This window comes from Varanus komodoensis, unplaced genomic scaffold, assembly GCF_004798865.1.
Source record: "Varanus komodoensis strain SLA01 unplaced genomic scaffold, ASM479886v1 scaffold6_2, whole genome shotgun sequence".
In the NCBI taxonomy this organism is placed as follows: domain Eukaryota; kingdom Metazoa; phylum Chordata; class Lepidosauria; order Squamata; family Varanidae; genus Varanus; species Varanus komodoensis.
The window spans coordinates 4,475,515-4,491,591 of record NW_025336346.1 but is presented as its reverse complement, the minus strand read 5'-3'; the positions used below and the strand labels follow the sequence as shown (position 1 = coordinate 4,491,591).

The following is a 16,077-nucleotide window of genomic DNA, read 5'->3' as shown; positions in this document are numbered from 1 at the left end:
GAAATTCATCCAATAATTCTGGACCAGACGGTAGCATTGGTGTCTCCCTTAAGACCTCTGACTCAATAGTGGAATCCAGCTCGTGACGAATCTGAGCGATTTTCTCCCTGAAATGCCTGGCAAAGTTGTCACAGCGGGCCTTTGAGGCTGGAATCAGATCTTCTTTCAGACCTGGGCGAACCAGGCCTTGCACCACTCGAAAGAGCTCCGCCGGACGGCATTGTGAGGAGGCAATGGAAGCGGAAAAAAATCTCTTTTTCGCCGCTCTCACTGCCACAGCATAGGCCCGATAGTGGGCTCTTAAGTGTGTTCGGTCAGATTCATCCCGTGATTTCCTCCACCTACGCTCTAGCCGTCTCCCAACCTGCTTCATCGCCCTCAATTCAGGAGTATACCAAGGGGAAGAGCAGGCTCTGCCCGGTGGGAGAGGGCGCTTAGGAGCGATCGTGTCTACAGCCCTGATCATCTCCCCATTCCACAGTTCGACCAGAGCCTCGACAGGAGCACCCGTCTTGTCAGCTGGAAACTCCCCCAGAGCCTTCAGGAATCCTTCCGGATCCATCTGGCTCCGGGGGCGGACCCACACAATCGGGTCCGCACCCTTACAGAGGGAGAGGTCGCTCGCGAGCACAAACCTCACCAGGAAGTGATCTGACCGTCGGCATTGACCGACCTGGCATTAAGCAACAGCACCGTCAGACTGTACAATAAGCCAAACAAAAATGCCAGTGAGGAAATCCTAGGGAGCAATACTTGTACAGAGCTGAATACACTGAAAAATGTTTCTATGTATGTCTTATAATTATCATATATTGATATTACTAAACATTCATATTTTAATTCATAGGACATGAAGGCTCACTAATACAAATTATCTAGTCAAAAGTCCTTCAAATTAATTTGCCCCAAACCGTGACTATTTACCATCCAACTTCAGATCAGCCATTGCAATCCAAGCTACAGTCTTCCAGAACACTTGCTGGACAGTAAGTATATTTCAAACTGTTTGTAGACCAGTAGCTCCAGACATTCCAAACAGGGGCAGGGGGTGGGCACACAAAAACATAAACCTATCTGTTAAATTATTCTGAAACTGTGCTGGACAAAATTATGCTTACATTAAGCCTTGAGAGCAACTTTACAAGCTCAACAAGCTCATTTCTATTCCTCTGTTTCTTTGCTTGTTGAGCCTAAAACATAAGCTCTTTGGGAGAAAGGGGATATAAAGTCTATTTCACATATTCCTAACTCTGCATAACTATGCACCCAGCCTTGTTCATACAAAACATGACTATGCATCCAGCTTTCTTCTTACAATACTTCTTTTAGAAATTTAATTAAAAATAAAATAAAAAGAGAAAAAGCCACTTGAATTTGTTGCTTAAGTGTTACTTATTTGAAATAAGAATTAACTTTGTTAATTCCCAAATCTTCCAATTACTTATTCTAATAGTGCTGCAATTATTAAAACCTGGTGGCATGAAGAAAAGAAAGGGATGCAGATCTTTAATATTAAAATAATCCCAGAGCTGTTATATAGTGCAAAACTCTGGGTCATAGTACTTAGTTCTGAGATGGAAACAGTGGAGAATATAATGTTGGTGATTGCTTTGGACAGTCTCACTAACTCTACATCTTGGTTATTCCCAGAGACTGCCTGCCCATCTGGAGAGCTTGGCCTTGAGAAAAATGTCTTGGCTTCTCTCATCTCAACATCTGGAACTGGTCCACATTCCTAGGCCCCTTCTTGCTCTTCCTCTGCCTCCTTGTCTGAAGTACAGCCAGGCAGCCTTGAGAATGTTCCCCAAAAGCAACAGCCTTTCTTGCTCCCAAAAGATCCCTTTGTATGTCACGCCATATTAAGTTTCTCTATGATTTCTGCTAAAACACAAGTGCCCCTCTTTTTTCCATTCATGAAGTGAAAATTACTGACCATTCTGGGTGAGTTTGGTAGAAGAGAGCTGAGTAGAGACTGAAAAAGACTCTTTGGTGCTACGCTGGAAAATAAGACTTGAAGGGATGTTAGGGCAACCATTATAGTCCTCTTTGCAGCATGGAAGACCCAAGTACAGTGCATGGTTATTGAATGTGCTGTTTTCATCACACTGTAGACATAAGAAAGGAAATTTTATTTACCCAACTGTGAAGAGTATATGCAACTTCCATTAAAATTAACCTCCTTTAAAATAATTATGGTATATTTGGTAGGAAAAGCCTATTTTAGGGTGCGAAGCATGCCCCTAGGGCCCAGGAACATTTATTAGATATCTACTCAAGGATCTCAACCATCAGCTTTGTTTATACCATATTATGAACCTTTTGCTGAAGTGTAGGGTTGTTTACCAGGATCTGTGGGACACCAAACTCTATCCAGAGTAAGGTGGGGGGGGGGGAGACGGGGATCATGAGATGAGGAAAATAATTTTTTTCACCCTTAGCAGCAAAGTTGAACTAGAATGGTCCTAGTGGAGTGTAACAGACGTGAGAGAGTATGACACTGTTCTGTAAATTTTGCATAGCCATCAAAATTTACTTTATATTAAAAAACTACTCCCTAAAACATTAAATAAAACAACTAAGTTTTGATGCTTTGTGAGAGAGGTGCCACCCTTAAAAATAAACCTTTAAACATATGTAACTGTCTTGAACTCAAAGTATAAAGCAAGAAGCCAGACTAAATGCATCAGCAAATTGAGAAAGGAGATATTATAAAAAAGGATGGGGGAGAAATTAAAATAATACTTCCAGGCACTTCTGACTGGTGTATCTGCTTGCAATGTCTTACAATTTCTGGGGCAGTGTAACAGCAGATGACCCAAAATCCACCCACTTATTTTGCTAATGGAATATATCTTAAGTACAAGCCATTACAGATTTACTGACACATAATCACAGTGAACTATGAGATGCATTGAAAGCAGAGCTAAAATTAGTACCTTATAAACATAAAGTTCATGAATATCATCAGACAAAGTGGTTCCATCATCCCTCATTAGTGGTGTAAATGCAAAGCCAAAAAGCTTCTTTTCTCCTTTATCTTTTGCTGCAATAAGAAAAGTAAATGTTTGCATAAATTGTTGAATAACTAGCAGGTAAACACAATGGCCTGACTCTCTAATTCATAATTAGTTCAAAAAGACCCTACTTCCATGATACCACTTTTGCATTGTCCCAGTTCAGATTGTACTTTCCACAGAAGCTAAGGGAGAGTTTAGGAGATGGCATAGAGGCTGCCTGTTGAAGGAGGAATTAATCAAAATCATCTACCCTCTCCCTCTTACCCCAGTGGAGGCTCCACTGAATCAGTACATTTTAGGAAGAAAAGGAGCCCTTCCATTCACAGAAGGACAACTTTGGATCCCATCAAGAAATGGGCAGAAGAGGCTGCAAGGGAGCAGAGGTGATTGACAATTGTAATTTGGTCAGTGTAACTTTTTGCAAGTATATCTTATTTGCAGAATTTACAATGAGCAGGCTATCTGGAAACTGCCTACTGCCATACTTTACAGTTGTAATCTGAGGCCCTGGCTCTATGCTTCTCCTCCATCTGAGGCCAGGCTGGTAGGTATACAGGTCTGGACCTTTACTGCAATAGCATTCCCTTTGAGGAGCGCCTATATTTTTTGTCTCTCAGTGAGCAGTTAAGAAGTGTTTCGTTCTTTCAGCTTTTAATGCTTGATTTGTTCTGTTATTACATTGTTGTTTTAAATCTTTTATTGCAGATGACTATGAGGGTCTGTTGGCAAAAAGAATTAAAATATTTTAACACAGTAACAAAAGAAATTAAAAATATCCTTATTAGCAGTGAAGTTATCCAGGGTTTTTTTTTAAATCAAACAATTTGCTTTGGGTTAAAAGCATCAAACATGGCACATATATGCACTGATAAGGCCTAAATATTTCCTGATATGGTTCTACCCTCACAGTCAGACTTTTTGGGGAAAAAGTTATATTTATATGGTTTGCTTATACCAATAGAATGTCTGCAATGGTAGGAATCCAAAAAGAGTTATATGACAAATATAAAATGGATGTACAGGCAAAAGCACACAAGGAATGTGTATGTTTACAATATACTATGAATTCTTACAATGTATCTCTAAAATACATGCAAGTGTTCCTCTGGAAATTATTGTTAAACAATGCAAAATGCTGCCCCTAGAAAAATCAGTTTATATTCATAACCAAGAAAAAACTAACAGGCCATCACACATTGAAATAGATACCATTTTACACTGAAGAACTAGGTTAGAAATGATGACAGGCTACTAACAGAGGTCATTCATAGAAGTGAGAGTGTATGATTTTTAAGGACTGATTACAGGCTGCACACTTCTAGTTCTGTATCAATATAGTAAGTGCTTGTATGTGTTGTGCTCCAACAAATTATTTCACTTAACACAAGAGTATAATATCTTAAAGGCCATTTGCCAGAAGGATTGACTTGGGATGGCCAAAGCAATAGTTTTGGTTGTGCATCTCCAATTCCTTGTTCATTCATACATATGTTGGCTACTATTTGTACGGTGGTAGTATATATGAATAAAGGGCCAATCTTGAGTAGGATTTATGTTAATTATAATCACATGCAAAAACATTTGACTACTGCAGGTCTGCAGCCTATTTTCTACCTCTTGGAGTATAGACCTGGTCAAAAATCATATTCAACATTAGTCACTGCATATGGTTAAGAATTTTTATCCTGGCTCATAGAGTAAATGACAGAACAAACTTCTCACTAGGGTTGTGACAAATGCTAGAGGATTTGCAGCATTTGCCTGGTGTTTGGCTTAACCTGCCCAGAATAGCATTAAGAAAGAGCAGGGGCAAAATATTACATTAATAAAATAAAGTTTCAAGTGTTCAAAAACCTGTAATTTTTGGATGTAGAACAGAAAATAGATGCATTAGACAAATTCATATGAGTAACTGGCACAGAAAAAGAAATAAATGCTCCTTCTCTTGAGTATAAATTCCATTTTGCTTAGTGAGTAATCAGTAACAATTCCTCTGATCTATTGACAAATCTTCCAGCCTTCTCTGCCTTCGGTCAGGGTTTATCTACAACATATACAAGATTTGGCTTAAGCGTAATAGCCTAAATTACCCCAAACAACTGCCTTGCTAGAGGTCGTACAACTGCAAGTTTACAAAAGATGACTTTGTTATTACTGCTGCTGCTTCTGCAACTGCTCTTCATTGAAACTGTTGTGATAATGTGGCTTATCTTGGGTTTTCAATTTTTTCTTGATGCTCTGTGAAATTAGTGCATGCATTGATCTACAGGAAAAAAGCAGTCTGTGAAAATTAAATCTCTTCCAGCTGGAAGCTGTACTCACTGGAACAGTGCCTGAATTCAAAACGGAGGTGGGAGCCACGGAACCTGTCTATAGGAATGGGAAGTTTGATGACTTCTCCCCAGCGAGGACTGTTACTATGATAGAGGACAAAGGAATGATATACACTCCTACTTGGCTCTCCAGAACCTAAGCTGATGCAGTCCTGGGGGGAAAAACAAGGAAAAAGAACCCCAATTAAGATAAAACAATATCATGCAATAGATGGGAGACAATGTTGTTCAGGAAGTTTCATGTTAATGATGCAGAGATGTAAAATATTTTAATTAGTCTAATACATGTCCAGCTACCACAAAGCAAAGTCAGGGATAGAATCAAAATATTGCAAAATACAAAACTTAAAACTTTAGGGACAGATTAAAGGACCTTTCTAAATAGGAAATAAGAGCTAATGGTGATATTCTTATAATACATGGCAACTCTTTTCTAAAGCTGAACCTTATTTTGTCCCTTTACCAAGGTGGGCATTTAAAAAGCAGTGTGGCTTGAGGAGGCAACAACCCTCAAATTACTAATGATAGTCCATTACTTGAAGGCTATTTTCCCTTCAGACAAGCCATATAGCCTGGGTTCAGAAGTGCCAAGTGTGTAAATAGACAAATGATGCCCGGCACATGTTAAGCCATGATGGTTGTTTGAACTGGATTGTGTAGCTCTCTTTGTTGAATTACTATAAACGTGGAGTTTCAAGAAATGTTTTGCTTAGGTAGTGGGGGTGGGGAACCTAGAGAGAAACAGAAGTCACATTTAAGTGACATGCAAGGTTCAAACATTTTTATTTGTATTAGGAGATGATTAATAAAGCACCAAGAATAGCTTTTCTGAGTATAAATAAATATATAGAACACTACATTCCCTCATCTATTACCATAGGTGTGTTATCACATTAATAGCACATTTCTATGCACGTTTAATCAGAAGTAATCTCACTACAGTCAATGGGGGCTACTCCCAGGTACATTGAATTGGAGCGCCCAATCATCAATTATTCTAGGATTCTGGAAACTCCAAGTTGGTAGATATAGTGCCATCTGAATTTACTACTGATGTTAGTATTTGTAAATAATATTCAGAAATCAGGCACTGTATATAAAATACAGAAAAAGACAGAAGTCCTGCCTTCAGACTTAGCCCTAAAAAGGAAGGAGAGAGGTAGAAAATAATAAAGGTTTTAGATAGTCAAAAATAGAGTGAAGAGGTGAGTTTTCATCAAGCAAACTACATCAAAAGAAAGAATTCCAAGATAGCAAGCAGCAAAGGAGAGAGATCACAGCTAAATTACACAGGATTCTGTATGTATATATCTATCTACAACACACACATTACCTTTCCATATAGTGAAAGCAGCTTGCTACTTACAATATCATATGTATCATAAAACTAAGTGAAATAAAAGTAACAAACATTTTGTTAAAACCAGCTAATAAACATAGCCTCAATCAGTACCTTTACCCCAAATGATAAATCTGATCTAACATCTACCAATTGAAAAATCCTGTAACTCTTCCTAAAAACAGATATAGAATAATAACTCCTCATATTCCAGGGTAAGCATTTTACAGATTTGGAATGGTAACTTTAAAGATGCCATCTCTTACAGAATCATGGCATTCAGGGTAGAACATAATGTGAAGAACACAGCAGGTATGAGGAGTGAAAAGGGGAGAATGAATCTATGAATTTGGGGGTCCCAGGCCCTGAAAGGTTTTCAAGGTCAACCAACACCTTGAGTTGGGCACACCTGAACCATGTGCAACTGGCATGAAATCAATTAAATATGTTTGCTCTTCCCAGTATTCATGAAGAAGTACACAGAAGCATTTTGTACTAGCTGAAGCTTCTGGGTCATCATAAGGGTAGCCCATACAGAACTCATTAGTTAAATATGGAAGTTACAGAGGTATGTATCAGCTTGACAAGGTCTCTATGCCCATAAGAGGACAGAGCCTTTAGTTAGTGAGATTGTTAAAATCTTCTCCTGAATACTGCAGGTAACTGCTTAACAAAAATGCAGGGCAAAATTCAGCATTATGTCTTGTCTCTGATTCTGCAAAGAGATTTGTGTGTTCTCATGTACCATGCTCTCTTAAGAATGACAAGCGCTAGAGTTTCTTGTTTTCTAAATCACATTTTTATCCAACTTCTCAGATAATCATTGTCTCCCAAAGTGATCCACATTAGTAAGAAGAAATAAGCTGTGCTATCAGGCATACAAACCAAAAATATAAGCCACACAATGGAAAGGAAGAGGGAAAAGGAAGAAAGGGGACAGTTTTTGAAGGCCAGAACAAAGCAGTGATCTATAAGCAGGCATTTAAATGCACTTTAGGCCAGACTTATTGGGGGAGGGTGGGGTGGTGTTCTTGCTGCAATAGCTATCAATGACTCTTGTTCCTTTGCTTGATGAATGGGACCAATTTTTTCTTTCCCCTTCTGCAGTCCCAGGGCAATTGCACTGAAAGAATCTTTCTTAACCTGAAAGAACATCTATGAGAACTTTGAAATGAAGAACTAGTGGAGTTTTGCTTCTCTCACTTCGACCCCTAATCCCATTTCCTTTTGTGTCATTGTCTGTAGGAATGTATATGAGGGCAGGGACTGCCTTAACACTAATCTTTGAAAGCTGGTTTCAGAGCCTTTTTCAGCTGAAAAGAGAGCTAAACATGCTGTCAATAAAATAAATTATCAGTTAGAACAGAGTGTTCTTTCTGGCAGAGAGAGGCAGCAAGCTCCCTTCAACTCCTCCTCTAGCCAATAGATGGGCTTGGGCATTATTCCTGAGATGCAGGGGTACAATCTTCCACCATCTCTCAGTCTAGAAAGAGGACTTCATACAGCTTCAAAGCGCAGCATGTAGGACAAAGCTGTTTTCTTCTTTCAAATATGTGGTACACTGAACATTAAAACACAGACAGAAGCATACTGATAGTCTGCATCCCTATTCTCAAACAATGGTTTTTGTCCAAACAAAATTATCCAGTATGAACCTATAAACCAAATGTAATATAATGACAAATGCATACTTCTTAAATTTTATTTTAAGTGAGGCAATAAATTTTTTAAGTCAAGCAATAAGATACTGCTCAGTAATAATTCACAGGCTTCAAAAGGTCAGAAATACATTGACTCACCAGAAATTTTAACTATTCTAATTATAACCTCACTTTTTGCTGCTACCACTGCCAGATCTCTGCTGATGGAACACCAAAGGTAGTCAAAGTTTCTGATAAAGACTTTAATGAGGAGGCTTTCCTAAGAGAAGAGGAAAATCCACTAATTCCTATGGCTTCTTAAGTAACCTCCCAGGGATCATACAAGCTAAAGCAAATTACAAATGTATCAGTACAGGAGGCTAAGAAAAATTCATGGCTTAAAAACTGTGCTAGACTAGAAGGTTTTAGCTATCTGATGAAAGACAGTTAAGAAGAGGGCAAAATGAACCTCCCTTGGGACTGAGACCTGAAGGTTGTGCTGATACTATATGGCCAGGGATCTTCAATATTATTGGATCAGTCCCTCTGCTGATCCCTAAAGTTTACACCATTTGACACCACCTGAGAAATACTTTTCCTGTTAAGATATGAGGAAAGAGAAGGAAAGGTTCACAGAAAATTCTGTATAACACACAATTGGAAAGCTGCATAATCAACAGGAGACCATTTTGGGCAGGGCTATGGGGTCGCAATGAATCGGACACGACTTCGTGACTAACAATAACAATTGCCACTAAACACACAGACAATGTTTTATAATAGTTCTAGAATAAGAATAAAATTCCTAGCTATGAAGCTCATTGAATCACCTAAGCTCCATGGAGGAAGGATCAGGCTAAAATGTAATAATAAATTAAGTAGTCTATCCGTGATATTAGTACTAGTGCTGGACAGAAATAGAATGGAGCAGACTTGGTCAGTAATGAAAGCACTTTAATCAAAATACATCAATGAAATGAGAGATTTTTCTGATTTAGAAATTAGGTTTTGGATTTATTACTTCACAGATTCATAAAAGCAATCACTATAATCATTTAATCTAAAGATCTTAAAAGGACTGAGTAATTCAATCTCTTAATTCAGTGTGTAAATTATTTCATTTTTTAAAAAAATCTAAGTGATAATGATGTTAAAAAACACTAACTTCATGCTACATTTAATAGTTAAGGATAACTGTTTACCTTTAATATCTCTCCATCTGCATAAAGCACATACATGGTCACTTCAATGTTCTTCTGTACACTTTTTCCACCTCTTTCAAAGTCTCCTTTCTCTAAAGTCAGGTACAAGTCATTGCGTATATCACCTACACATAAAGAGAAATAATTCTTTTTAAAGGCACAGAAGACATGATACCTCTGTGAAGGGCAGTGATGTTTTGTTCACAATTTTGATGAGAACCAACTCATTCCACATATAAAATAAATAGTTAATAAAAATGAACATTTTAACACCAGTGCATTAAATCAGATGGCTGTTAGTAATGCTGTATGAAATCTGAATTGAAAAATCATTTATGAAACAAAAGGGGAGGGGAGGGTTAAGATTTTCATATTGCTTTGATAATTTACTTGGTTAAGGAATAAATGGTCAAACCCCTCACGGCAACTGTACTTGAAAAGCAATGGCTGAGGAGCAACTTGTGGAAGACACACAGCCAATGCTCTGATTTTTAGATGCACCCCCACCCTTGTGACATACTCGTATATGTAGACTACAAGTAGCTGGCCTGCTCAGCAATGCTTGTCAAGGTACTGTGTTTAGAGAACAGTGTCAGACATCTGACCTGTATAATATCCTTCTCAGCACAAAATGCCCTGAAAGGCTCTGCACTGTTACTGGGAGGATTCTTCAGCTTGGAGAACTGGATTCTCTTTGTCCTGGGGGCATGTTTAAAGGGGGCATCATGGCTAACAGGGATCCAGCTCCCAAATCCAGCCCCAGATCCTAGCAAGGAAGGATCCTTAGCATCCTTTCACAACCTGCTACCTTACATATGTTTTGGAGAAAATTCTCAAGATTTCTGGCCATTGGCTATGTTGGCTGGGGCTCATAGGAACTGAAATCCACAGCATATGGAGAGCATCAGACTGGGGAAGGTTTATATATAGCACAGTTATCTGTTGCATTACCTGATTCCATGTATAAAATAAACATCTACATGAACAGAAAAATAGTGCTTTAGTACTAGTTTATAAAAGATTTTATTCTATAATACAACTCAGAAATCCATGGAAAATTAACATAGTTCATACTGGATTTCAGCATAGGTTACAGATTTTGTACAAGCGATAAGAATGTGGAAATCCACACTTTTTCAAAGTTATTTCATTTCAAGGTTATTTCATTAGATTTAAGAAAAACTGCAGTTATGTGAAGAATATAGCACTCCGTCAGACCCCCATTAATTCAAATATTACTGAAACAAATTATTTCAACATTAAAAAAATAGTATGGCTTTTACTTGGCCTCCTTTGAAGGAATTTTTCCACTTCAGTGCTAGGGTCCACTGAAGAATTTAAATGTTTATTTACTAGAAACACGAAACAGTATTTGTTTTTAGGCCAAGAAAATTGGATTGTGGCTTGCCTTTTCAGTTAATATGGTCAATCACTCACATTCATGTTTTCTTTCCATCAACCCATGGCTGACTCATTCTACAGGCATTTAGTCTTATTAAACCATTCTATTAGTAGTAACACATTCTTTTTGTCCTGTATAATATACAAGAAATCGTATTTTGCTAGGACATGTTCATTCTGAATTAGAATTTTGCTCCATTATATTCACTCCAACTGTGCAGCCCTGTTTTCAGTCTCTGGCCTAAAAGTATTGGTGAAGCTAGGAAATGCTTGTAAATGCTAAGGCTTGTCAACTGGCTTTTTAAAAAAAATCCAAGAAGACTGGCTAAACAATGGTTGCAATATTAAATATAGTGGACCTAATTTCTAACTAAATACATATAGGATTGCACTGTTAAACGAGTCATCTACCTTTCCTTGCCATAGTGAATAAAATATTCAGGTATCCACAACATGGACAATTATAAATTATACTCAGTTTCAGTGTTTGACCTTGGCACAATCCACCAGGAAGGTATGAGGCAGTGTTTTGCCCATAAAAATTGGCAAAATAATGATAACTCCTTTGGACAGCAGTCTAGAAGAAATCAGGATGAGGCAGAAGACCCACTCTGCCCTCAGGGATGCTATCTTGTGCAGAAGCTCCATTTATAATTACTGAAATCCTTGCTAGAGCCGAATTCCCTCCATTCTCCAAGAAGGGCTGAGCCTGAGCCTGTAAGCTTCATCAGCCTCAAGCTGGTATAGCTAAATCTTTCTTCTGATGCTTTCCATAGGAAAGATTTTTTTATAATGTTCCACCACCACCACCACCACACTTCCTGCCCTGGCTGGTACAAGCTGGGTGGGTTTTGGAAATAGTTGCACTTCCCCCCACAGTCCTACTTAGTATTGCTTCATTAGCTTTTGGATGATTGACTGTTTTTTTGCTTTGTTTTTTGCTGGATGTCTCTATCCTTTTGGCGATCAACTCAACCAATGCATAATTTAGTGACAACAAGTGAATGGACTGTATTCAAGTTCCATATAGCACATATACATTCTAGCATATTTTACAAAGGTAAATACTCACCTGGCTTATATATAATAAGAGTTCATGGTATAACTCATGCACTGGCAGGGCCATGCCTGAGTGAGCAAGTGCACTGCCTCCCACATGCTCATCACGTGCATCAGCTTCCATAAACAACCCAGGAATATCTGCACAAAATAACTCTCAGTTCTTGAAAGACAAAAAAAAATCAGAGTTTTAACTCTCAAACAAGCCATGAGTTCAAACTCTGGATTCTTTGTCCTTTAAGTATTCATAGTTCTGGGTTGAGACACTGCACCAAAGAATCCAGGAATGGGCATTCTTTGCAATGCTGATGCAAAGTGAAAGTGGGGGAGGGGGAAGTACACTCCTTAGTGCCACATTGCCCCCACTGACTCTGTGAATTGTGTAACCCACAGTTAGTTGATATGTACAAGTAAGATCAATGTAAAAAAACACAGCCACCAAAGGAGATAACACAAGCAGAAGAATGTTCCATGCATGGATTCCCTTGCATCTGCCTAGCAAGCTATTTTAAGATACGAAGAATCCCATATGGCTTATATATATCACACTCCAAATATTGTGGATTAAAACGAGTGATTCAACCATGTCTGGGCTGTGTGTGCATCAGAAGATGAATCCAGATACATTTAGATGTGAGAAATCTGATATGATTTGAATTGTGTACTGGTTTCAACAATAAAAAAGAGTAAAACTGAAAAGCACTAGGGTTAAGGCAACACCAATTAGTTTAAAATGCAAATGAAATTGTTAATATTACTGCAACTGCAGCAGACCATTCAGAAACATAAAACATATCTCATAAAACAGATAAAAACAAATCTATCTATTCAAGAATGTACAAAATGCATTTGCCAGAACTACCAGTATTCTATAAACAGAAAATCTGAAATTAAAGCAAGTGTTCTATTTCAGTAGTGAAGCTAATATAGCTTAAATATCCTTGAAGCAATGAAGGCCAGTAAGAAATAGGCATTATACAACTTCATGACCAAAAGCTTTTAGTCCTAGAATCTTCTCTCTGACTCAGTCTAACATATTGCTAGCAAAATATTTATAAATATGGTACACAATCTATTTGGAGAAAGCACATTTATCACTATTACACAGAATCATAGAACAGTAGAGTTGGAAGGGGCCATGAAGACCATTGGGTCCAACCCCTTGCTGTTGCAGGACACCAAGTTACACCATCCCACTCAGATGGCTGTCCAGTTTCTCCTTGAATGTCTCTAGTGTGGGACATTACATTACTGCCATTTTTTCCTCTTGTAAGGAAACCAAGGTAGCTTACATGATTGCTCTCTTCTCCATTTTATCACCCTGTGAAGTAGGTCAGGTTAAGTGTTACTGATTGTACCAAAGTCATCCAGTGGGCTTCAATTTATTTGTTTGCTTATTATATTTCAGTGTGTGAGCATGGTAATGGCCTGGGTCAGGGCCAACAAACTGAAACTCGGTCAAGAAAAGATGGAGGTGCTCTTGGTAGGTGGGTTGTCTGTCCAGTTGGGCAATATTCAACCTGTTCTGGATGGTGTTGCATCCCTCCTAAAGGGCAAGGTTCATAGTTTGGGGGTGTTCCTGGATCCAGAATCTTGAATCACAACAGGACTCCATGGTACAGAACAACTTTATCAGCTTAGGCTGACGTATCAACTATGACCCTATCTGAACAGGCAGAGCCTGGCTACAGTAATCCATGCTCTGGAAATCTCTTGTTTGTTTGGATTACTGCAATGCGTTGCACATAGGGCTGCCTTTGAAAACAGTCTGGAGATTTCAGCTGGTCCGAAACAGGGCAGCAAGGTTGTTAATGGGGACTTACAAGAAAATATTACACCAGAAAAATTTTTTACAAGAAAATATTACACCAGCCCTCTTTCAGCTGCACTGGCTGCCAGTTGATGTCTCGGCCTGATTCAGAGTGCTAGTATTAACATTTAAATCCCTAAAGGGCTTGAGGCCTGGTTACCTGAAAGAATGCCTCTTTTCTTATGTAACTACCTGGCCGTAAGGTCATCTTTTGGGGTCCTTCTGTGGTTTCATTGTTCTATCATGCCATATGTTGTCTCCTTGTTTATATGTTTTTAATTTTTAACTTTTGTTAACAGCCCAGAAAGTCTTTGGCTATTGGGGGTTATAAAATGAAATAAATAAATTTGTATCCAATCTTTTTTCTTACAACAAACTCAGAGTGGCTTACATCATTCTCCTCCTGCTGCTCTTTTTTTATAGTAAGTTTTATTTGAAATTATAATCCTAAAAACAACATCAATCATCAAAAACATCGGGACTGCTGGATCAGCCCCCACACCTTTCCTTTTCCATTTATAATAACTTAAAAACATATTTAGATCTATGCGAAGTCCCATTTCTCTAGCCAGTAATAAAAAGAGTCCCAAGTGTGATAGAAGTCAGTATCTTCTTTCTCCTGCTGCTCTTAATCTTATCCCCACAACAAGCACCCAGTGAGGTAGGTTGGGTCTGTGTTTGGCCCAAAGTCACCCAGTTGGCTCCATGGCTGAGTAGGGACGAGAACTCAGATAGTCTGAGTCCCAGTCTCATGCTCTTAACCACTACACTACACTATACTTTCATGGCTGAGTGGGGACTAAATTCAGGTCTCCCGAGTTTCTGTCCTGCACCCTACCACTACACCGTACTTGCTATGTATAAATGCAAAACAAAGGCATAACTCATTTAATCCCATTATTCTGTGTATATATTAAAGCTGTTTTCCAGCATTATTTAAAAATAAACAATCTGTAAGGAAAACCCTTATGTGTTTAACTTTTGGCGACCATTCAGCCGCTTTTTTACATAGTACTGGCAACAATTGATCTAATGCAGAGTATGGCAATTGGTAGCTGAAGGGCTCAACTGTGTTCCCATCAGCCATTCCCCCCCTCCTTATGGCAGTTCATTCCAGTCCTCTTCAGACAGAAGTACAAAAAAGAGAATTCTTTTCTCTCCCTCTTGCTTGTTTTCCCATCCAAAGACTGAGAATAGTCACATGTTTGTCTCTTGTTTCTTTCTGTCTCAACACCTCAGAAGGGCCAATGGGTGGATGTGGCAAAGACATACAGAAGGATGATGTATCAACATTGACAATAAGTACCTGCTTTTCTCCTCTGATAAAAAGTGACATTTTTTACATGGATGCATGCTGAATGGTGGTTTCATTATCAGTTCAGATGGAGACTGCAGTCAAGAAAGAAGACTTAGACTTGGAAGGGAAGCAGTAAAGGAATTAGAAAAGATTATCAAGTGTCAGGAAGTTGGAGACCAAGGTCAAGATCATCCAGACTATTATACTCCTAATCACTATCTATGAGTGTGAAAACAGGACAGCGAAGAAGGATGACAAAAAGAAAACTGATGCATTTGATACATGGTGCCAGAGGAGATCTTTTTAAATACTCTGGACTGGCAGATGAACAAGTGGTCCTAGATCAAATCAAGCCAAAACTTTCCCTAGAAGCAAAAATGACAAAACTGAGGCTCTCATTCTTTGGGTGTATTGGGAGAAGGCAGGATTCACCGTAGAAGACACTCATGCTAGGGAAAGCCAACGGCAGAAGGAGAAAAGGAAGATGAAGTAAGAGATGGATTAATTCCATAAAGGAAGCCACAGCCTTTAGTTTACAAGAGCTGAGCAGGGCTGTCATGGAGCACATTCTGGAGCGCTTTCATTGATAGAGTTGCAGCAAGACTTGATGGCACACAACAAAAACAAATGCTGAATGGTGCATCATTAGACTTGCAACCTTGAAACTTACAGGCATATCTTACATGGCTAGAACTCAGTATTCCAAAGCATGTAAGATACTTAACCAAGGATCATTTTATTATGAAGAACTAAGTACATTCAAAGGATTCAACCAATGCAAAAAGACTTCATGTGGGTAAAATTCATGCATACAAGCTAATAGTTATAACTATCAAAACAGAAACCTTGAAAACAATGGTAATTGACTTAGATGAATGTATGAGCAGAGAGACAGCCCTCAAGCTGCTTTCTTTCCTGGAGCCACACAAGCCTGGGGAAGACACAGAAAAGGGAAAAAGCTTGGCTGGGTTCCCCAGAA

At 38.7% G+C, this 16,077-nt stretch overlaps 1 protein-coding gene across 1 annotated transcript in view; it reads right to left on the bottom strand.

Annotated features, from left to right (window-relative positions):
• DOCK3 (dedicator of cytokinesis 3) overlaps window positions 1-16,077 on the bottom strand; it is a 283,802-nt gene that overhangs the window by 133,816 nt on the left and 133,909 nt on the right. The window contains exons 15-18 of the mRNA XM_044451471.1: window positions 9,532-9,656; window positions 5,340-5,502; window positions 2,937-3,043; window positions 1,934-2,105 (exon numbers count right to left, since the gene is read on the bottom strand). Of these exons, the coding sequence (XP_044307406.1) occupies window positions 1,934-2,105; window positions 2,937-3,043; window positions 5,340-5,502; window positions 9,532-9,656 (567 nt within the window). The remainder of the gene's footprint in view (window positions 1-1,933; window positions 2,106-2,936; window positions 3,044-5,339; window positions 5,503-9,531; window positions 9,657-16,077) is intronic.